This window comes from Mytilus trossulus, chromosome 14, assembly GCF_036588685.1.
Source record: "Mytilus trossulus isolate FHL-02 chromosome 14, PNRI_Mtr1.1.1.hap1, whole genome shotgun sequence".
Lineage (NCBI taxonomy): Eukaryota > Metazoa > Mollusca > Bivalvia > Mytilida > Mytilidae > Mytilus > Mytilus trossulus.
In genome coordinates this window covers 36,212,106-36,235,490 of record NC_086386.1, presented here as the reverse complement: position 1 = coordinate 36,235,490, position 23,385 = coordinate 36,212,106, and the positions used below count along the sequence as shown (strand labels likewise).

The 23,385-nt window shown below is 30.3% G+C and overlaps 1 protein-coding gene and 1 long non-coding RNA gene across 2 annotated transcripts in view; both read left to right on the top strand.

Moving 5' to 3' along the window:
• The window catches only part of LOC134696071 (circadian locomoter output cycles protein kaput-like), a 50,952-nt gene extending 34,451 nt beyond the window's left edge, over window positions 1-16,501 (top strand). The window contains exons 10-13 of the mRNA XM_063557654.1: window positions 347-1,797; window positions 5,413-5,474; window positions 13,538-13,723; window positions 16,193-16,501. Of these exons, the coding sequence (XP_063413724.1) occupies window positions 347-1,797; window positions 5,413-5,474; window positions 13,538-13,723; window positions 16,193-16,279 (1,786 nt within the window). The 3' untranslated portion in view covers window positions 16,280-16,501. The remainder of the gene's footprint in view (window positions 1-346; window positions 1,798-5,412; window positions 5,475-13,537; window positions 13,724-16,192) is intronic.
• A 1,509-nt stretch (window positions 16,502-18,010) lies between these two features.
• On the top strand, window positions 18,011-21,701 carry LOC134696068 (uncharacterized). The gene is made up of 2 exons (XR_010102891.1): window positions 18,011-20,862; window positions 20,902-21,701. It is a non-coding gene; the product is annotated as an uncharacterized LOC134696068 (long non-coding RNA).
• Window positions 21,702-23,385: the final 1,684 nt, after the last annotated feature.

The window sequence follows — 23,385 nt, the reverse complement described above, 5'->3', positions numbered from 1 at the left end:
ATAAAAGAATTAATGAAGGCAAAATGTTTATGTCTTTTGAAAATCAATACAGAGCGTTTTTAAATATGGAAGTCATGACGAACTTAAGATTCCTGGCATTCTATTTATAGATATAAGATCAATATTATTTTTTTCAGTGTAATTCTGTCAAGCTGTCTGTCATGACTTTCATTGCTATGTGATTAGGTGCTAGATCTATAATGTTTCTTAATTAACAAAAATGCTAAGAAGATTGTCTGACTGATAATTATATTTTCTCCTACAAGAATGTAATCAATTTGTAAATTGACTGTCAAAAATAACGCATTTTTGAAGTAATAATCATCATTTATGCTTTCATTTGAAGCAAAGAAGAAGGTGACAAACTGTTGGAAAAACAACGGCAGGAACTTGAAGAATATTCTATTACAGCAGGTGAAAACAAAGAAGTGGGAAATGAAAGCTGTAAAGATTTAAAGGTTAGTCAACTAAGCATTGATGTCAGAGCTAATGAAAATAAAACGTCTGAAACTGATAAACCAAAGGTGCGAATGAGTGACAAATTAAATATTTTATTGGAAAATATTGTGAACAAAAATTCTTATTCATTTGGATGTGAGACGTTAAGCAGGAAGTTTGATTCCGTGGAAGATACAGTGTCGCCATCGCCATATGTGTGTAGTAATGATGAAGTAAACCCATTGAAAAGAAATCTACCCCTGGATTTCAATAATGAAAATAGTAATATCTTGCATGAGATAGGGGCTGATTCTATTGGTACGAGTTCCAACCAGAAAGAAGAATTGTTACTCAATAATGAAGTAAGTGCCGACATTAATTTAACATCGTTTCTAAACAATATGGATATGTCTAAATCTCCTCCTTTTAACGGACATAGTTTTCAAAACTGTGACAGTAAATTTATTCCGAAGAGAAAATTCCACTTAAATCATGTAAATGGGGATGCAGAAATGTTAGCAAGGTCATCATACGAATCACCTCATAAAAATAATGGTTGCAACACAAAGACTTCATTCACAAACTCATTCGGCAATAATCATTTACCGAATTTGAATACATTTCATCCATATCATAGGGACATGTTAGCCACGAAAGCATTCCAAGGAACAAATGATTGTGTTCGATCATTTCAAAATGACATACAGTTGCAGCAGTTTCATTCTCAAATGATGCCATTATCATTTCCACATACACTCAACGGAGGAAGTATGCACCAGTCGGCAGGATTGACATCTTCAAATCGAGTATATTCTTCCAATATGTATCCAATTCCTGATTATTCCAGTGGTAATGTCAGTACTTCATTGACTGGTCCACAATCATACAACAGTGTAATTAATCAATTACCACCAGCTGGCAATAGACCACCCTTTGGTCATGAACTTAACAGGGGACCACAAAAAAACTACGGGTATCCATATTTTGGGGTAGAGTCTATGGTGAACGAATCACAGTCACAGGGCTATGGTTTATTTGACAAGGAAAGTAACAGGAACAATTCCATTTCCAAAACTAACGTGACAAATGTTGACGAGGAGTCATTCGATAAGTTTCCATATGATCCAACATTATTTGGAAATAAACCTATCAGGGTAACAGATTATTTAGAATTGGAAGAGGGTAATTCGTACCATAACTTTGGAAGCCATCCAGGATTCCCACAAGATAAACTCAAATATACAAATTTAGATGCTCATGCTCAACAGAGGGTCGATGACTGCTCTTCAGATGAAGACGCTAGGTTGTCAAGAAAATGTAATGTTCCTGGTAGATGGAGTGATGACTCCGATAATTCATGTGAGTATTGACTGTAAATTCTCTATTATTTTCAAAGTACATGTAATTTCATTATGGTGAAGAAGAAAAAAAGTTTTGGAAAAAAAAATATAGATAGCGTTATTTGTAAAAAGCACTTTTAAAAATCACATAACTTGTTTTATTCTTCTATTGTTTGTTCAACAATTATATTGATAAATGCTGACACAAATTTTCATAAATTCGCAGTATTTATAATTTACTTCATGAAGACTATTTTCATTGATTTCAGTTCATTTACTATAATATATAAATATGTTTTAATGTCACTGAAGACCAACTTTAAGTATAAAAAGATGTTGTATAATTGTTAATGAGATGGCTATCCACCAAAGATCAAATGGCATAGGAGTTACTTGAAGTATACATATTACATTACCACCTTCAACAATAAGCAAAATTTATACACCTAGTCAGCTCTAAAGGGGATGAAATAACAAATGTGAAACAATTTAAATCATAATACTAACATGAAAACTATGAATTTGTCTGCTTTTGCTAATTATAATTCTCTTTTTAAAAAAAATGTATTCAATGTAAGAAATAATATAGACTCTTTTTTGAGTTCTTTGTATTTTTTTTTCTTGAAGCTCAGGAGTTGTTTTTCTTTGTACATTAATTGAATTGTATCATCAACACTTCTCATGACAAAAAGGTATGAAAGAAGTTTTATTGGCCTTTTGAAACGAACATTCAATTACTAGTCATTGCTAGTTGAAACGTCAAAAGACATTAAATCGGAGAGCTACAGCTTTTCTTAAACTAAATATCGTCGAAAAAACAAACACAGTATAGGGTTGTGTGTTTGCTACAGGCAATGACAGGACGCCTTTAATTATAACATTTTTAACATAAATATATACAATAAGCCATAAACAAGTAGTTATGAAAAGAGAAAGTTACATAAATGATGGTTATATGGCATGGGAGGGTGGGGAATAGTATACCGAACTTACTTTGTCCTTACTGTCTCATAACAATCGTCACATTGGTCAAGCGTTACTTAAACTTAGATTTTCTTTATATGCTGACTGCCAAAATCATCTGTGCAGAAATGTATTCAATTGGTATTACCCTCTCTCATTTAAATATTGAAAGACCGTTATATTAAACATAGGAACGTACAGAAATGTATTTGTTATATAGTTATTATTAATTCAAATTATGTATTGTATATTTGTATAATTTTCAGAAAAAACTACAAAAAACTTTCAATATAATAAGTGATATTTTCAAATATTTATTGATTCTTGGAGACAATGAGATGAGCAAAAATATATCCAAAAAAAGTTTATGGTGTTTATAAGATAATTTTCTCAAAGGTGAAATGGAGGTCTTTTTTCTCTATAGGCTGTGGCTAATATTTGCAATTACTGAAAGCTACATATATATGGACATAGATATAGGAAGATGTGTGTGAGTGCCAATGAGACAACTCTCCTTCCAAATAACAATTTATAAAAGTAAACCATTATAGGTCAATGTACGGCCTATAAATATGTAACTTAGCTACATATTTGTGTGTAGGGTCTAATGCTGAAGCATTTCAAATGTTAAATATTCAGTAGTTATTTCTGTGTCATTTGATCTCTTGTGAAGAGTTGCCTTAATATTGGCAAGCATACCACATCTTTGTATTTTACATAAGTGACAAATAGAATTATGTTAGTTTAATTATGACCTGGTATTTGAAATCATTATCATGTTACCTATGACGTTTCTGTACTCACTTTTTATTATTCATATAAAAGATTGATGAGTTAATATATTTCAGTGTTTTAATTTCCCTAGACATTTATTGAGCTCACCCAGATTTAAAAAGATAATGTGCAATATTGTTTGATTGAGAGAAAAAGTATAGGCAACACAAAATAACCAAGAGGTAGAATTAAAACAATGAAAACTATTTCTATATGTTTACCAGCTACCAGCATCTTCAGGGTAACTCTGAAAAGATAAAGAAAGAATTTTATAAAAAAAAATTAATATAAAAAAGAAGATGTGGTATGATTTCCAATGAGACAACTGTCCACAAGAGACCAAAATCACACATACATTAACAACTATAGGTCACTGTACAGCCTTCAACAATGAGCATAGTCAGCTATAAAAGGTCCCGATATGAAAGCCATTTGACAAATTATGTCTCAATTTATTCATCCCAATTTTTATTGGCAGTCTTAGATTAGTTGATGAAATTGAATCTCCCTAAACCCAACTTGAGGGTATACCACTTAGTTTAAAATGAGCTATAAATTTTCATATTTCCATACATTGACCTATGTCATGATAGTTGTTATTTTTTATGTCATTAATTTGATCTCTGGTAGAAAGTGACTTCTCGTTGCATTATGCAATCATAACATAATTTATTTATTTGAAGATGTAACTAATATTTATTTATATAACAATATATAAGTATGAACTTGAAGATGATTGTTTTTTTTAAGTTTTGAATCATCTACCCATAATTTTCTTCAAAAGTTAATTACAACAAAATAAATATTTTTACAACCCAATTATTAAGTTTTTGGAGGTCAAAACATACCTGAAAAAATTGTTGGTTTGCTAATTATTTTTAATTAAAGTCAAACCTTTTATTACTATAAACTAAACAAAGAAATCTGTTGTGCACATATTGCATGTATATTTCATTGTAAGTAACATATGTAGCATACTGTCATGATTGTGCAATTAGGTCTTAAAATATTGGTCCATGGAAGCTTGTAAATGAGTAAAATTTTAAAAGATAGCTGACACAGGAGATTTTCATTGTCCATAAATTATAATTTTATGAATAGTAGACAACTAATTGGTTAGCTTAGACTTTTTGTAATTTGAATACATGTTATAAATCATGTGTAAGCATGAAAATTCGGATCAAATAGGCGAACTTGAATTTGACACCTCAGTAAACACTCCTGTAAGAGAAAATGGAAACTTGAGACATAACATGTATACTACATGTACTTACAAAGAGATAGTCCAAGTATGACTGTATATGGTTGTCATCTTCACCAGACAAAACATGTCAGATATCATTTTAAAGTTTATAATTAATTTAAATATTCATCATCTGAGTATGGCAAAAAATTGAAATCAACCAAAAATATTTGATGTTAATTGACAGTTTTATATATCAAAAGATCTGTTTTTTTTATTATCAAAAGTTTGTTTTACAAACTAAAATTAATTTGTGTTATTTTTTTTCCCACAAGTTAATGTTAAAATTTGCATTTATGTTCTGGTAGATCAGGTTGTAGAGTGTTTCCCATTAAGCCATACTTAAGTAGTGTATGGATGAAACTATGAAAAAAAAATCTGAGTGAACGTGTTGCCTGAACATGCAGAAATTGTTTTGATAAAAAGAAAACAAAAATACAGAACTCAGAAACAAAATCAAATCAGAAAGTCTTTTATCATAAATAGATCAATATGTTTGGCTAAACTGATCAGAGAATATCATAGCTACTAGATAAAACAACCTATATGCAAAGTTTTACTTATTATAAATTATACATAATGTACCAGCTTTTTGTGTTGAATGCTGACTAAATTTACTGATGATGCTGACTGTGATATTTTGTGTCTTTTTAGGTAAAGTAAAGGTACAGAGTCCTACAGTTGATTCAGTTACAAGTCCAAGTGATTCAAAAAAGGTAAGAACAGACAAAAATGTAGTGAAAGGTAGACAAACATTATTTAATAAAATTGAGAATGGAAATGGGGAATGTGTCAAAGGGACAACAACCTGACCATAGAGCAGACAACAGCCGAAGGCCGCCAATGGGTCTTCAATGTAGCGAGAAACTTCCACACCTGTAGGTGTCCTTCAGCTGTCCCCTTATAAAAAATGTATACTAGTACAGTGATAATGGACGTCATACTACAGGGGCAAAATTGCGGCGAGGTTAAACATGTTTATGAGATCTCAACCCTCCCCTAGATACCTCTAGCAAATGTAGAAATATAAACCATAACAATACGCACTAATTCTGGTAGATATCTGGTACATATCTATTAAGTCTAATATTAAAACTTGAAGGTATTCTTTCCTTGGAAAAACTTTGCTTCCAAAAACCAAAACAAGTAGCATAATTTACATGCATGTATAAAGTGAACTACCATCTAATTTGATTGCAGGAGGATCACAGTTTAATTACAAGATCATTATTTGCACAAAGGGTTGGATGTTGAATTTCTCTGCATGTATTCTACTATCTATCATGTCTATTGGCAATTAAATTTCATGTACCAGTACACCTGAAAATGAGTAAAAATAAAATTGGCAATGATGTATGGATGCTAATTTTGTAACTGAAAAGGGGTTTGAGTTATCATGATTATTGTACAAAGTTTTGTCTATATAAAGATATAGGAAGTGCCAATGAGACAACTCTCCATCCAAGTAAAAATTTATAAAAGTAAACCATTAAAGGTCAATGTACGGCCTTCAACACAAAGCCTTAGCTCACATCAAACATGCCCACTTAAAGTTCGCTCTAGACTATACAGATCAAAATTGACTATTGGCTTTTCCAAATTTACACTCTATTTTGTTTGAAACAACACATTATATAATGACAGCTGTTACACAACATGGTCTACACTCTACTGGTATTCAGTCTTCTTATGATCAATCTGTGTTACAGATCAGGACACTGTGTAATGTCTTAAATATATACATGTATCACCATCCATCATTACATCATCTGGGCCTACATCAAAAAACATAACTCAATGCTCTTAGTATAAAATTTGTGCTCAAAACACCAAATACAGTATTTTAATTGGTTTAAATCTGAATCTTAAGTATGATATATGCGTACTCCAAATGTTTATTATTGTTTATGGATGCAATAAAGGCCTGATATATAACTCTTCCCAAAAATGTATTCACAAGTTCAGTACTACCATAACTATGATAACTGAAGTCAGATCCATCTGAAACTGAGACAAAAGATATCAAGTTCAAGTTTGTATGGATTTATCTTTCTTAACACAAATGCCTACACTATTTTTATACCTACCTGCTAAAGGAATAAACTTTTGTGTACAATTTGGAAATTAGTATGGCGTTCATTATCACTGAACTAGTATATATTTGTTTAGGGGCCAGCTGAAGGACGCCTCCGGGTGCGTGAATTTCTCGTTACATTGAAGACCTGTTGGTGACCTTCTGCTGTTGTTTTTTCTATGGTCAGGTTGTTGTATCTTTGATACATTCCCCATTTCCATTCTCAATTTTATTTTAAACTTTTGCCTAAAACATGTAAAATGAACTCATAATGAGGAAAAGATTTCATCTTCTACAAAATGTTATGACAAAGTGCAATTGGTAGATTTCTTTTAAGTACTAGGCACAAACAAATAATGTATGTTATGATATAACTGTTAATTTGTTACATATATTCAAAGATTTTAAGCTTTACGTAAAGGCTATTTTTGGGAAGACCATGACTAAATTAAGTGAAGGTTATCTGTTGTTTAGTTGTTACATATATATATTCAAAAAAATTAGCCTTATGTAAAGGCTTTTTAGAGGGTGGTAAAGGGTTATTTCGTGCAACATGTTTTGCCATATTTATTTTACCTGCAGCCGTGAAAAAGGTTTGTTATTCACTGTGCTCATGGTGTTTCCTGAAACCGGTGAAAAGATCAACGTGCAGGAAATTTTAATTGTTCATTCATCGTGAAATAACAATTTTTATTTCGTGTTCTTTCGTGCAGATACCCCCTTTACGCCCCTCTATGCAAGGAAGACCATGATTTAGTGAAGGTTATTTATTTTTGTTAACATGCTAAGTGTCTAGAAGCGTTTGGTAAAAAGTTGTCTCATTGGCAATCACGTCACATTTCCTATTTTATTATTATAGATTTAAAATCTTCTTTTATGCATAATCACTGACATCACAAGGTGTCAAATTAAACCAACTAATCATCAACTTGATCTTTTTGCAATCAATTTATTTTGTTCACAATAAAGTCTTAACTTATATTCATATGACGTACAGCATTACTGTCAAATGTACCCTGTGTACTTTGTGTGTTTTCTTCTAAAAATTATATATACAGGTAGAATTCTTCTTTTTGTTGAGCCTGCAACTTTTGTAGCAAAAAATAGACATAGCAATCCTACATTCCATCGTCGGGGCGGTGGCAGCAGCTGCAGCGGTGTCCACAAGTATTCATTCAATAATCAAAGTTTTATAAATTTTAATAACTTACTTAAACAATCCTTGATTTCTACCAAATTTGGACTGCAGCTTAAGCATGTTAAGTTTATAATAGAATAGTATCCAGAAGTAAATTTTGTACCTATCATAAATTTAGAGTCTGTATAAATTCAGGGGTTGTATTTGTTGCTGTGTTAAACCTATTTGTTTTTCTTTCATTATTTTGTTCTTAAATTAGACAGTTAGGCAGCAACCATTTGATTTTCTAGGGGTGGCTATGGGTTTTTTTTCTGGACAAATTTTTTTTCTCGCCTGCATTGAAAAACAATCTATTTTTTTCGCGACCAGTTGAAAACAATTTTTTTCTTTCAATTTTAGCATTACATATAGTGGCAGCTTAGGGTGAAACAAACAATTTGCTTTTCTCAGAATTTAAAAACAAATTATTTTTTTCTCCAAAAACTGGAAACAAACTTTTTAAACCAAAAAAAACCATTTGTTTTGCAATTGATCAAATGACCAGAGCCATGTGGAATTTTAATTCCTTCCAAAATAGTGTTAGACATGTTATCACTGTACTTGGACTGATGACCTGATGACCTTTAGTAGAACTTGAGTAAAACTGACCAATAACTGATACAAATTCTTGTAAATTATGTGCTAATTTGGAAAATGTGTTCAATTTTTGTTGGAAATTCCAAATTGACATGTTCTGACAGCATATCAATTAATTTCTTACACTTTTTAAAATAAATTACCATAAATGTAGAATAAATTACCATAAATGTAGAATAAATTACCATAAATGTAGAATAAATCACATCCCATATGCTATAGGACAGGTAGTGCTATTGGAATGATTTAATGCATTTATTGCTTTCAAATCTAATAACTAAGGATCATATTTTGAAGATGTATAATCCCAACTCATTTTGGTACAGTTTAATATGTCAGGGTTATAATTGGGTTTATCATTACAAAATGAATAAATCAGGTTATTTAATACATGTGTATATTTTTAAATTCAAGGGGTATAACTCTATGTCATTTGAATAACAGCTGATTCTGGTGATATTGTTTGGTTAGTTTTTTGGAATGTCAAATATATCAATGGGATGCAATTTCAAGGAGGTATTTTATTGTATCAATTGGTTCAAATTTATATCTCAATATGTCCCATCAATTTTCTCAGTTAAGAGGTCTGTAAAAACTATGTTCTGATCTCTAGAGGTTCTGATCTTTATATGAATCACAGATCCCATGGGTTGTAATTTTTTTATGAACTATATACATGATAAATGAATGGTTGGGAATTTTTACATAAATCAATACATGAATTGAAGTGTTTTTCAAACCCCAGCCATTCTTCTTTACCCAGATTAAAGCAGGTTGAGACTACCCCTAGTGAATTTTAATAAACCTACATGGCATTATTTGTTCCAATTATAGAAAGATATAATGTCAAATTATCAACTAGAAAGGAATATTTTATTTACCTTGATGGAATAGAATCATCTTATTCTTCTTGAAACTTGGATGGGTTTTAGTTGGAATTAGCCAATCAGAGTTTAGTTTAGTAAAGTACATGCTAGCATTTTATTTCTCAGCAACTAAAACTGATAGCTTAATTCTTTACATAAATGTCACTTGCAACCTTCATGCAGTTATGTGACATGTGTTCTTTTCCATCGATGTTGATACTTCCAGTTTGCTAAAAAAAAAATTACATGTATTGTCATACACTGTAAAATGTGATTGTGTCCTGTATTTCCCACAAAATATAGTCAACAACATGAGTGTGTGGTCGAGGATATAGTTGAGGAAAATAACTCACAGCACAACCCTTTGATTACAAAAACTACTTGTCACTTTTTGATGTGTTTTTTTAGGATGAGCTGTAAATATTTGAAATTCAAAATTCAAATTCTATATTTCAAAATTGAACACAGAATTATTAATTCCATGATTGTTTAAATATGTGGTTTGATGGGAAAGTCTTCTTCTTGTTTAGAAAAAGTAAAAAATGGATAAGGTATTTTGATCTAGAACATGCAATACTCAGTTTTTAAACTGGATAATTTGCCTCATTGAAAAAATCTTCGAACACTTTCTCATGGTGGCAATGATCAACAGCTCATGCACTTCTGGTCAAAATGAGTTTGTTCATCAACAATTTCATTAGTCAATTAGTTAATTTTGTAAATTAGTAGCCTATAAATCAGATGCTCAATACCGTAAATTAAAAATATAACTACGTCAAAATACTAGCCAAAATGACGCAATTAACATTAAAATGTAATGCGAGTTACGCAATTTTCTTGTTTGTAAATATAATAATACGTGCAACATTACATGAACATTTCAATATGTTGAATATGCTTCAAAACAAAGTGCATAAAGTTAATTTATGCTTTTATAGTTACATGAGAAGTAATTCTTATGATTTACCGATTACACGTTTATTGAGATTTACTGTACACATGTTTTAAATGTGATTTACAGTATACATTGTACCATAAACAGCAGTAAAGAACATAGAGTGCAACACATTTATTGCTATTTATGGTTCAGGATGTATCCAAAAAAAATATATAAAGACAAATCCATTATTTAAAAGTTAAGACCACACCTAAAAATGGCTAAATTTAACTACGATATTATAGAAGGGAAATTACTTAAAATTTGTTTCAAAAATCATTCTCATCTGAGGACAACTAGCCCAAAGCTTGCTGATGTGGTGTTAAACTTTTGTCAAATATGAAGGATCACATTTATTTGGGAATAAGTGCTCGAAGTAAATGCTTTAGCCAAATCAAGTATTAAAGACTTGGACATGTTAAATCAAGGGCATGTTCATTTTGGGCCTGAATCTTTGTCAATACCATGGCAAAGTTCATTCAATGGGAACTTTTTTTCTTCTTAGAGAAATCCATTATACTCATTAATTAATTTAGACTGAGTAAAATAAATGTCTTTTATGTAAATGAAAATACATGTACAATGTATCAACTCACAAAACTAAATGTGAAGATTAATAAATTTATTCTATTTCAATAATATATTTTAAATCTTGTTCAATTTAAACACATTTTAATCATAAAAAGCTGATTTGTGACAAACTTTTTAGACTTATTCCAGAAAAAGTTAAAAAAATAAAAGTAAAAAAAATATAATTTATTTTGAAATCTGTGAAGTATAAATAACAAAATTTCTTCCACACATTAGATTGGTAACTGCTTGTTATTAACCTAGTCGTGCATCAATATTATAAGGAAAATAGATGTAACAGTAATATTCATGTTACATAAACATTATTTTGCTTCATACTTTTTCCACAAAATTAATCTCAACATATTAATCTGCACTGTAAACTTATTCTAATTTAATCAACCAACTCTTGCATAATAAACGAAATGTCAAACATCAGAGTAAACTGAATCATGAAATTTAATTTCATTATTTTGTAGAAATTTTGACATGTTTAGTATAACCTAGTTTATTTTGGCATAATAAAGTTGAATAATTTCACATTAAGATTCATCATGTTTTGATGATGTTGACCTAATAATCCTGCCTGTCATGATATGATTGCTTTTATCTGTAAAGATTAAAGAAGGGATTAGTACGATTCTGTCCTTAAAAAAAAGTAAAGTATGAGAAGTGTACTTATATATTGATTCCTTAATCTTATTTTTTTTTTGAAACTATAATCGATTACAGTAAAAAAAAATGTTGTTTGATATAATATGGTCACAGTAATTAATTACAAATTTAATGGAATGAAATTTTCTCATTTATCCATTGATATATTATATACCCGATTGTCTTCAACTTTTCATATGACCTCATGATATTGCAAAGAAGTTGCTTCATTATAAAAAAGAAGATGTGGTATGATTGCCAGTGAGACAACTGTCCAGAAGAGACTAAAATAACACAGAAATTAACAACTATAGGTCACCGCACCGCCTTCAACAATGAGCATGCAAAGCCCATACTGCATAGTCAGCTATAAAAGGCCCCCATATGACAATGTAAAACAATACAAATGAGAAAACCAATGGCCTTATTTATATTAAAAAAATTAACAAAAAACAAACATTATAGTCTTAGTTCACTTTCAAATTCTATGAGCTTTGAGTGTTTAAAAAAGGGGACTATTCCTCAAATTTACTGTCAGTTAGTCATGTAAGTGTTTTATTGTAACAAAATTTGCTGCAAGTGAAATTATATATGAAATATATTGACGCAAATGTGGTAATATAGTATCATCAAGGGCAAATAGTTCCAACTTATTGAACTGATTTAAATATTTCAATGCTCGCAATTTAAAAATAATAAAAATATTGAGTACTAACTTTATTATTTAAAAAATGATAACTAAGGTATAATCATTATTATTATCACATTGCTATACCTTGACTTTGATTTTTCTATTTAAAAAATATATCAGTTGTTCTATTATATCTGTTTTGAAATCAAATGTTATATCGTTAGACATATAGGGATTGTGTGAGGCATTGCTTTACAGTCACTTAGCATATGTCAATAACATGTATAGTCTGGTACAGATGTTTATTTCCCATTTGCACTAAACATGCTTCAAATGTAGTCTAAAAATTACTTCAGGGCATCTGTTTCAAAATTAGGTTTTACCAATAGAACCATTATCATTATTATTTCTAAAAGTAGAATATTAAGCTATATTTGTGATACTACAAAGCCTGTTGGGCATACATTAAGTTATGAATATTGAATTAATGGTTTAATAGATCTCATTACTGTAATCGATAGGATGAGGTTTTTTACTGACAATTTTACGGTCAATCAAGGTGAAGGTTAATAAGTGCGTTTTAGTACTTCGAGAAGATGATTTCATGAGAAAACAAATGGTGAAAAAGAGTTGTTGTGATCCAGGAATGTCTTATAGACAGTTATAGTCATATAAGAATTTTATGATTTTGCCTGTCAAATGTTTAGGTTTTGCTCACTGGCTGTATAGTGATAGACAGATGTTAATTTCTATAGTGTCATTTGGTCTATTATGGAGAGTACGCAATAAGGACCAAAAAGTGGCCAAACACTAGCATTTTTTGTTTGGCCTGCGACTTTTGTCACAGATAGCAGCTGTGTTAGCTAACTTCTTAAAAGTTTTATATTTTAGAAGGTGGAAGACCTGGATGCTGCATACTTTGTATATAGATGCCTCATGTTACGAAGCATTTTTTCTATATTTACAAACTAATTTTAGCAATATGCTGTCAATGAACTTAGTTTGATGTAGAACCTTTTGATTGCAGCCATCTCACTCACTGAGCGGTACATGAAATTTAGACACATTAAGACTTTGGTTTTACACTAGTAATTTTGGGGCCCTTTAAAGCTTGTTGTTCGGTGTGAGCCAAGGCTCCGTGTTGAAGGCCGTACTTTAACCTATAATGGTTTACTTTTTAAATTGTTATTTGGATGGAGAGTTGTCTCATTGGCACTCACACCACATCTTCTTATATCTATGGCTATTATGTAAGTTTTTCTTTGTATTGCAGATAGATGAAAAAGAACTACAGATTCAATATAAACTCTCCCAACAACTTCATTCTAAACAGAATCTGATTGGAAATAATCTGACCAATCAGAGAGAAGAACTCAACATGCTCAAGGTGCAGCTTAAAGAAAAAGGAAACGTCAGCACCCAATGCTTGGAACTGTTACAACGTTTACATAATTTAGAGGTAATTATAAACAAAGGAGTTTAATAAAAAGCATATAAAACCAGGTTTAATCCACCATTATTCTACATTAGAAAATGCCTGTAGATGAAATTTGAAAAAAAAGGCAGGACAGGATTTTGAGTAAAAAAAAAGGCAGGATGAGGAACTTGGCTAAAAAAAAGACATGATGACAATTGTTGTAAAAAAAAGTCAGGATAAGCTAAGAAAAAAAAAAGGCAGGGTTAAATAGACTGAAAAATAAAAAGGCAGGACAGAGATTACAACTAAGAAAAAAAGCAGGACAACATTTTTCATCCTAGCCACCCCCCACCCCCCCATAAAAATCAAATGGTAGCTCCCTTAATTACTTTGATATGTTTGAATTCCTCTGAGTCTTTTATGGAAAACATGTTCATCAGTAACTTCATTGTATTGGAATTGACAGAGCGTGGTGGATTGTGATTTTTTATCAATAAGTGAAAGTAAGTATGCAAGTGTAATAATGATATAAACTTGGAATTCTCAGGAATTTAGTAATAAATCACAGCTTCTTGAAGTTTGGCATCAAGCTTCATGTGCATCGACATGGATTATTGTATGATGATTTTTCAGATTCATTGCACATTTACTTCCTGATTACCGAATACTTGTATATATTTACATATCATGCATATAATCATGACCATTTTCAGTGCATGTTTCACAGGAATTAAAAATCGTTACTGCATGAGATTTTCAGGCAGGCTTCAATATAACATGCTACACATTTTGATGTGTTTTCGCATCCATTTCACATCAACTTCCTGTTAACAGAAAACTTAAATAGCGGGAGTGAAATGAATTCACCGTTTCAATCATAGCATCAGATTTTATATTAAAGCTTAAAAGTAAGAGAGGAATACAGATAAATGACTAAGTTTGAATTGATGTCATGAAATGAATAAATGATATGTGATGTTGTGCACTCTAAACATTATTCTAGTATAAAATTATTTGTTAACATATTCAGTGTTCTCCCAAGATATTCATATAGCACAGAGGAAATAAATGTAGCACTGTATAACGATAACGTTACGGAAAGGCATGTGATAACACACGAAGCATGTGATAAACTTTTCATATCAGCCCGCTAAGCACCAATTCGAAAAATATGGAATTTAACTTAATTAAATGCTATTATCATACAGTAAAAATCATATGTTATTTAGTGTAAGTATATGATAATAACATGTAGCAATTACTTCAGTCAATATACGCCAGTTCAAAGCTGACTCAATTACCTGAAATAGTTTGATTAGCCTTGATCTTACAATTTTTTGCATTACTCAGACTCAGTGACTGTACCTTACAAATATAATACAGGTAAATAAGTTCATTTTCATCTGTCTCACTAGTGATTCAAGGTAATCAGTTGATATACAGCAATATACCTTTACTTTTACATTAATTTTAAGTGTATTCAGTTTATTAGGTTCTAGATGTTACCAAATCCTATCAAATAATGATTGGGTTTTCCCAAAGCTGGGTTCACTTTAATTTTGCACTGAAGACTTTTATTTCTGTACGGAAGTGGTAGATGGATTTATATCTGCATCAAACTTTAACAAACTTTGCGTGATTTGATGCAAGTTGCATGTGATGGAATGTATTGAATACCAGTTTCAGTTCCAATTTATCAAATGAATGAGTAAAGATAATTGAATTACAATTAGATTAGTCTGCTTTATCTCCAAGCTACACAAGTATAAGACATAAATCTTCTATTCTTCTGAGACAAAAAGTTTTATTGTCTCAATTTAAGGTTTGTCTTTTAAAGTATTGAATATTTTTCCTTTGGTTGTGACTTGTCTCAATTTAAGGCTTGTCTTTTAAAGTATTGAATATTTTTCCTTTGGTTGTGACTTGTCTCAATTTAAGATCATTTAAGGCTTGTCTTTTAAAGTATTGAATATTTTTCCTTTGGTTGTGACTTGTCTCAAGTTTTTTCTGTCACCTTGACAGAGTATAATGTAAAATTGAGCTATGCAGCTGTTTCCTAGCTACCATGGCGCCAAGGGTGTTAACACTGTATACCAGCCACTCAGACATCATGGAATATTAACCCTGAATGTTTTGCATATTGTACATGTTTAAATATTGCCATTTTGATTCAATATTTGCATTATGCTATCAAAATTACAAAAAGGTGACTCATATCTCCTATAAACAGTACATTTATGTCTTAATCTCTGAAATGAATAAACAAACTTTATTGACCTATAATTGTTAATGTTTGTGTCATTTTGGTCTTTTGTAGATAGTTGTCTCATTGGCAATCATACCACATCTTCTTTTTTATATTTGATCATTTTTTTTTAAATTGATTGATATATAAACCAGTTCTCCTACTTCTAAGATGGAGGGACACTCAGGATAATTGTCTAATGAATATATTTTTTGAAAATTTTCAGAGCATTTTAATTAATGTCTATTTTATCCTTTGCATTGCAGAAGGAAGTCCAAGAACAAGACAGCATTTTAACAGATCTCAAAGAGCAGTCATGCATGAAAATGAAGCAGTTGGTGTCACAAGAATGATAAAAGTCAAAGATCATATTTGATGCCATTCAGATGATATTTCTACAAAAGCCATAACATTATTTTGTTGATATTCTAGTAATCAAATTAGACTAAGATCAAGAAATTGTGCAATATTTTTTTATGAGGCATGCAAAACATTTTTTGACATTAATCCAGGCACATTGCATTAAATGCAAAAAAATAATACAAGACATCATGATTATAATAATTTTACACTGTAGTACATTGTACAAGGAACATTGTCAAAGGACAAGGCACATTGTCAAAGGAAAAGGTACTTTAGGCCTGTTTTTGACCCCCCCTATTTTCTCATTTTTAAATTCTGTTTTTGAAAGCTACTTATTATGTTAAAATATTCCCTAATGCTTGAAGATTGTTAGGATGAACTTCAAAACCACTAATTTTAGCACCTGGGTGAGGTGAGGGGGTAAAATTTCTGTTATTATTCAAATATTGTAATTATTATTCACTTTTCAGTGTTTTGTACAACATTTTTTTAGGTGCCTGCGCCAACCTGACCCAGGAATTTTTTTATTCAAATGTCATTAGCACTGTTTATGCTATGTAAATCGATGTAATTATCTCTGGGTCATATAGGCGTATCCTAATAAGTTTTAAGAAACAATCACCCAAACCTCAGCCATTTTCTGAAATTAATGGGTTTGAAGTTCAGCCAAGCAAACTTCAAACCTAAGGGAATGTTTTAACAAGATTAAAGTAAATTTAAAAAACAGAATTTTAAAAATGAGAAAATAGGGGGGCCAAAAACGAGCCTTATTGTGACTTGTCCTTTCTGTTATGGTGCATAAAAAATGAAAGAAGATGAAATATTGACAATTATTAAACATAAGTGATAAAAAGACAGACTGTTAGGCTAATAGAAAAAATGACAAATTTACAATTAACAGTCAACAAAATACTTCACAGAAAACTAATGTCTTACTAATGATCTAACTAAAAACACTGGGTGAGATAGGTACATCAGACAGCTGTTTGTCCCACACTATTGGCACTCCATATATTTTTGTTTAAAAGGGGCTGGTTGTTTACATGGTCAAGAGTAAGTCTAAATTATGTCAATTACCACATGGTAAAAATTCAAATTATTTAATGCCTAAAATGGTGAAGCCAGGGCCGACCATGCAAGGGCTGTAAAGCCAGTCAAGGTCGTTAAAAACTTCCATTTGTTAGGTCAAGAGGAAACAAAATTAAAGTTGTGCATATGGATTCAACTGTTGATTATAGTATTTGTGTTGTATAGTTAGGTTTTCTGTGTTTTATTGTCATTCAGTCAAAATTTTCAATCGGACTGATGGTCACTCTAATAATGCCAAAAACTATACAAAATTTTGTTGTAAATTCCTTTTATCTTCTCAAAACTGTTTTTGAAGGTCACATGCTTGGTTTAGAGGTCCAAGTTTATGATTCAGATTTAATTCAATCTATAATTAGAATTTTGTCTCTACCAATACTAGGCATTCCATATTATTTAAATCAGTGCACCTTTTGTTATGTGCCTTTACAGAATTGCTCAAAAATTTAATATATTTACAAATATTTACATTTTTGCATTTCCATTCCCCACCTGGTTTGTCAGTGAGATTCTCAATGTTTATTATTATTTATTTATTTCAAAAGCAATTATTAATTTTTATACAATTACGGAGTGCTATTCATTATTTCAGAACCTGGGTATTTTTTTCCAAAGGGTTTAACGGTACCGGTTTAACAATACATTGTGATTGGCAAATGCTGTTTCCTAAACAATGTCATATCAACCAATGATGTAAGTCTATTTTCATTTTAGGGTACGAACATCAAAATTACCAAATTCTTTTGCTTCTAGAATGGCAAGTTTTTTAATACCAAAAAGACTGATTCAGGAAATTGAAATATAAAACCTTTTTTCCCATTTACATATAACATGTCAATTAGATTTTCATCAAATTCAAATGAATTCCACAAATGTGTTTTTTATTAGTTTTTTTCTAGTAATATTTAAACAGAGCATATATAGAAAATTATTACTGGTATTTTCAAGCCTGATATGTATTTATGTATATACAAAAACAAATTATATTAAATTTCTCTTCATGCTTATATTTTGTATAGAGATAGTTTAAGTTTTTTTTTTATTGGATTCCATGTTTGTTCGGGTTAACCTAGATTATAATAGTGTTGAATTGATGGAAATAGAAGGAAACAATACTGTGGTTCCAATGACAATAAAAGTCATTTATTTCTTGAAGTAAACATGAAAGATTTTTGTGATCAGATAGTCGATATATATATTTTTCATAGCATGGTGAATTACAGTAGTACAAAAATAAGATCTGTTGACAAACAGTCATTTTGAAATATCACTTTATTTTTGACAATCATTTCCAGGTTTTTCTGGTAGTCTTGAAAAGTTTGTTTTTTTGCTACATATACTATAGATGATGGCATTGTACAAGAAAAAAACTAATGCAAGCATATATAATACATGAGTATTGCAATACTGTTTTGATTGGTATAATATACTATTTAAAATCATTCCCGGTGTCAACAAATTGGTTAACTTTCTTGTAGCAACTGAATTATTTGTACCAAAAATCACACGTTTAAAATATCTTTTCGTGATAGGATTCAAAGAAAATTGATAAATTGGTACTATGTGCCCTTATTGATTTTATTTAATGTGGATTCTTGCATTATCTAAGATTGAGGAAAACTTGCATTTTCGTGGATATTTTATTGTCATGGTTTTGCCCTGGTCATCATACAAGCCTATAGAAATGTTAAACATCTAAGTACGTCGTTAACACATACCTACAAAATCCACAAAAATAGGTATTCCAAGAATAATAATGAATCCACAGTATCATGTTTGTTTTTAAAAAAAAAATATTTGTACAGCAGTTTTGAGAAAAATCTGTATGTGCTAGTATTTCAACACATATTGATAAATAATAATGTTCATACTTTCATATCAGCTGTGAATAACATTATAGTTTCTGCAAGTATTTGAATCTATACCAGTGAATTTGTTAACGAATTTAAAAAATTTATAAATCATTGTTTGTACATAAAACATTATATATTTATTGAATATTTACATCGTTATTGTTTTATTTGTTTTTTTTGTAATGCTATTGTATGAATATATATTTGTTATATAAAGTGTTGTGATATAATTGAAATGAGAATTTCAATTTATAGCTATATAGCTATATATAGTGCCCTCTCTTACCCGGTGTATATAAGAAGATTGACCAATAGATATATTTGACATAAAATAGCAGTGTTCTGCTTTACAATTGATTGGGTGTTAAAATATTTTCTTATTTGTATCAATAACAATCTGTGCATCTTACAAGTGCATTCTATAATAGTTACATTGCATGTATGTTTCATTATGTTATATTATTTTGATTGGCTAACAGCAATATCACGTCCTTCTGAAATTGCCATTCATTACACAATGAAGTTTAACATCCGTGATGACACAATGTCCCCCAATTAAGTGCACAGGTAAAATTAAATAAAAACTTGATAGAAAAAGTAATTATAAGTATTGAATGCTTCTTTTTGAAATTTCATAGGGTTTTTAAATCTTTGAATGTGCGCACATTTTTAGAATGATCTTCGGTCAAAAAGAAGCATTCAATTCTTAGATGAAATTATTTTGAATTTAACACTAATATGGCAACACTAGGCTAGCTTACGACAGCCTAATGTCTGTCTGTGAGTCCTTCCTGTTGAACATTAACCTTATAAGAATGCACTTTATATATAATGTACATGTGTAAAATGTTGTGTGTTCTCAGCCACTGCAGATCATAATTCTAAAGAGAACAAAATTTCATGAAAATTATTTTATAAAATATGCTCAGATTTGTCTTTTTTTCTTTTTTATCGATTTATAAAGCTATTTCTTTTTTTCATTTTGGTGCAAATCATAAGTATTACTTTTAATCATTTAAGGAAGCAAGGGTATTAGATATTAACGGTTCTTATGGGGGATTCTTTTAGTTATACATGTATCATATTTTAAAACTTTATGGCTTTCTTGACTTTGATAAATACTGTTCTAGCAATTTAATTCTTTAAATACACAAGAGTAATAGACACAGGAAATATCTTTTTACTTATAAGACTTGAAAGTCTTATGCTTCTTCTTTTCTTTGTATGTGCTTCATCTTAATTGTAAAACCTCTATTTTGAGGGTAATAGGGTTAATATGCTTATGCTTTGGTCAGATATATGTTACCTAATTGCTCATCTTGTTGTGTATTGTAAAGGTAGTTATTGTCCATGAGAGCTTTGTATTATAAAAAGTCTCACAAACTTTGAAATAGTCTCTAATTTGACATCCCTCATCTGAGACTGCATCAGATATTCAGACATCTGCTAGAAGGCAAGTAGATGATGCCACCCTGAAGCCAGCTATAGCCAAAGGTCAACACATTGTTCTGTTATTAGGCAGCTTAAATCATGTTTTTGTCATGACATTTGACATTTTATGTGTGAGCTTCAAAGTACAATTTGTGAGATAAATTTGTATCATTTTATCATAATGCATTAGACATGGATGAAAGGTTTTATTGAAAAGACTGATGCTAAGTTTTGGATGAAAGGTTTTATTGAAAAGACTTATGCTATACATGTTTATTCCATTTGGACCATTTCAACACTTAATGTCTTGATTGATTGAAATGTATGGAACAAAAATTATTGATTACAAGTAAATTATCTAAAGCCACTGAATTCAGAGGAAAAGATATGACATTCTTTAACATGACTTTATGTTTTTACACACAGACTGTTTATACAATATTAGAATAAAATTATATTTTTTATTCATGAAAATTATTTTTCACTATTGTTGAAATATTACATTGCTTCTGACAGAATTTATCATATTTTATAAGGGAAGGCCTACTGGTTGACAAAGAGGGGACCAGCTCCAGTCATGCTTCAGTGATTCCATAAATCAACATTTTTTTCCCACAATAGGGGGAGGTGGAGGGCTCTCCTCCCCCTAACTCTGCTTTTAAAATTCATCTTTCTGCCACCATTTTAAAAGATTGCAATATATGTACTAAATGTAGATCAGACAATGATTTAATTTTTTTTCTGTAATCTCAATTTTTTTCTGTTATATATGATTATCTCCAGATTTTATAATGTGTTAAGATGGATTATCCTTTAGTCCATGATTCTATCCAATCAGGGTTTTCATCTTCCCTTTTGAAAGGTAAATTTACACCATTTAATCATGTAGTAACTTTAGACATTATTGTTTGTACGACACATGACAACAACGAAAGAAGATACTAGTGGTTGAGGCCTTCATTTAATTGTTATGTGATATTGTAACTCAATTTGTTTGTTAATGTATTTGTGATTTGAAATGAAATAAATGTTATTTAATGTTTGTGTATTTTTTTAGTCCCTTTTATTCGACAGAAAAAAATAGTTTGGGTTTGTATAATGCTATATGATGGTGTCGTCTGAGGAAACATTTGGTTTCCGGACAATAAATTTAGTTTAAGTGAATAGATCCCTATGTTTTACCAGAAGGTTCAGTACCACAAAAGGAAGGTTGGGATTGATTGTGGGGGTTATACCAACAGTTTAGGAATTAGGGGCCAAAAACAAGCGTAAGCACTTTATCTGCCTTACTATAAATAGCCCTTATTTGTCTACTATAGGTTTCGACTGTTATCGGATATTTGAATTGCTGCTGGATTACCATTCTTTTTCTTTAGTGAATAATTTCATCAGGGAATAGAAATGTTTAAAATTCATAACAAAGTACCATACTTAATTTGAGCTCACAAATGAATATTGTCAGGATAACAAAACTTTACTGAGATTGCAATATTGAAATAAGTTTTATTATGTCTCCTTAAACATTTAGAACTTAGTTTTAATTCATTCATGTATGCACATCCTTAATAAGTTTCTAAAACTGTGTAAAAAAAAGAGGGACGAAAAATACCTGAGGGACAGTCAAACTCATAAATCCAAAATAAACTGACAACGCCATAGTTACAAATGAAAAAGACAAACAGACAAACAATAGTACACATAACACAACATAGAAAACTAAGACTAAGCAACATGAACCCCACTAAAAGCTAGGGGAGATCTCAGGTGCTCGGGAAGGGTAGGCAGATCCTGCTCCACATTTGGCACCTGTTGTGTTGCTTATGTGATAACAAATCCGGTAAATAGTCTTAATTCCGTAGGTCACATTAATGAAAGGGAAGGGGATTGTAGTTATGACAAAGGAACATATCTGATATCATTTGTGAAATGGTTATGATCCATAATGGTCAACCAACTCAAAGTGTCTTCAATTTCCATGCAATCTGTTGGAATGAGTTATCCTTACAAGGCACATGGATGGATAGAGAACATTGTTTGCATGTGGTGTACAGTTACATAGTCTGTGCAATAAACATGATATTGGTTCTCTGTATAATATTTTATTTTATTTTATTTTTATTTTTATACAAAATTATTTCTATATTATTTTATTATATTTATTTTTATATTCTTTTATTATTTACTTAATCTTAAATATTTTACTTTTTTTATTCATTTATTTATCTAAATTTTTGCTTTTTAAATTTTTTGCTTTTATTAAATTTTCTTATCATTATAAATTATTTAAAATACCACATGGTAAAAATATAAATTATTTAATGCCCAAAAAGGCGCAAGCCAGGGCCGACCGTGCAAGGGCTGTATAGCCAGTCAAGGTCGTTAAAAACTTCCATTTGTTGTCTGTATAATACCAAAACATTCATTCATTCTTCAGAAGTTTTATACACACATGTTATTTGATGCTTGCATAAGATTTGTTATTTGTAAGCAGAAAGACCAAAAACATGTTTTGATATACATAAATGAGATACCAAAGGGATATACTGTAAATCAGAAATTATTGCATGCATTTATTATTGCAATGGTGTCAATTTAGACTAAAATGTGATTTTAATTTTTGCGATATTGAGAAAAATCCTGTTTAATTGATATAAATAATTTCAAAACATGATTTGAAAGTATTGCGATTAAAAGCCTGTCACATTTTTCTGCAAAAATAAAAACAT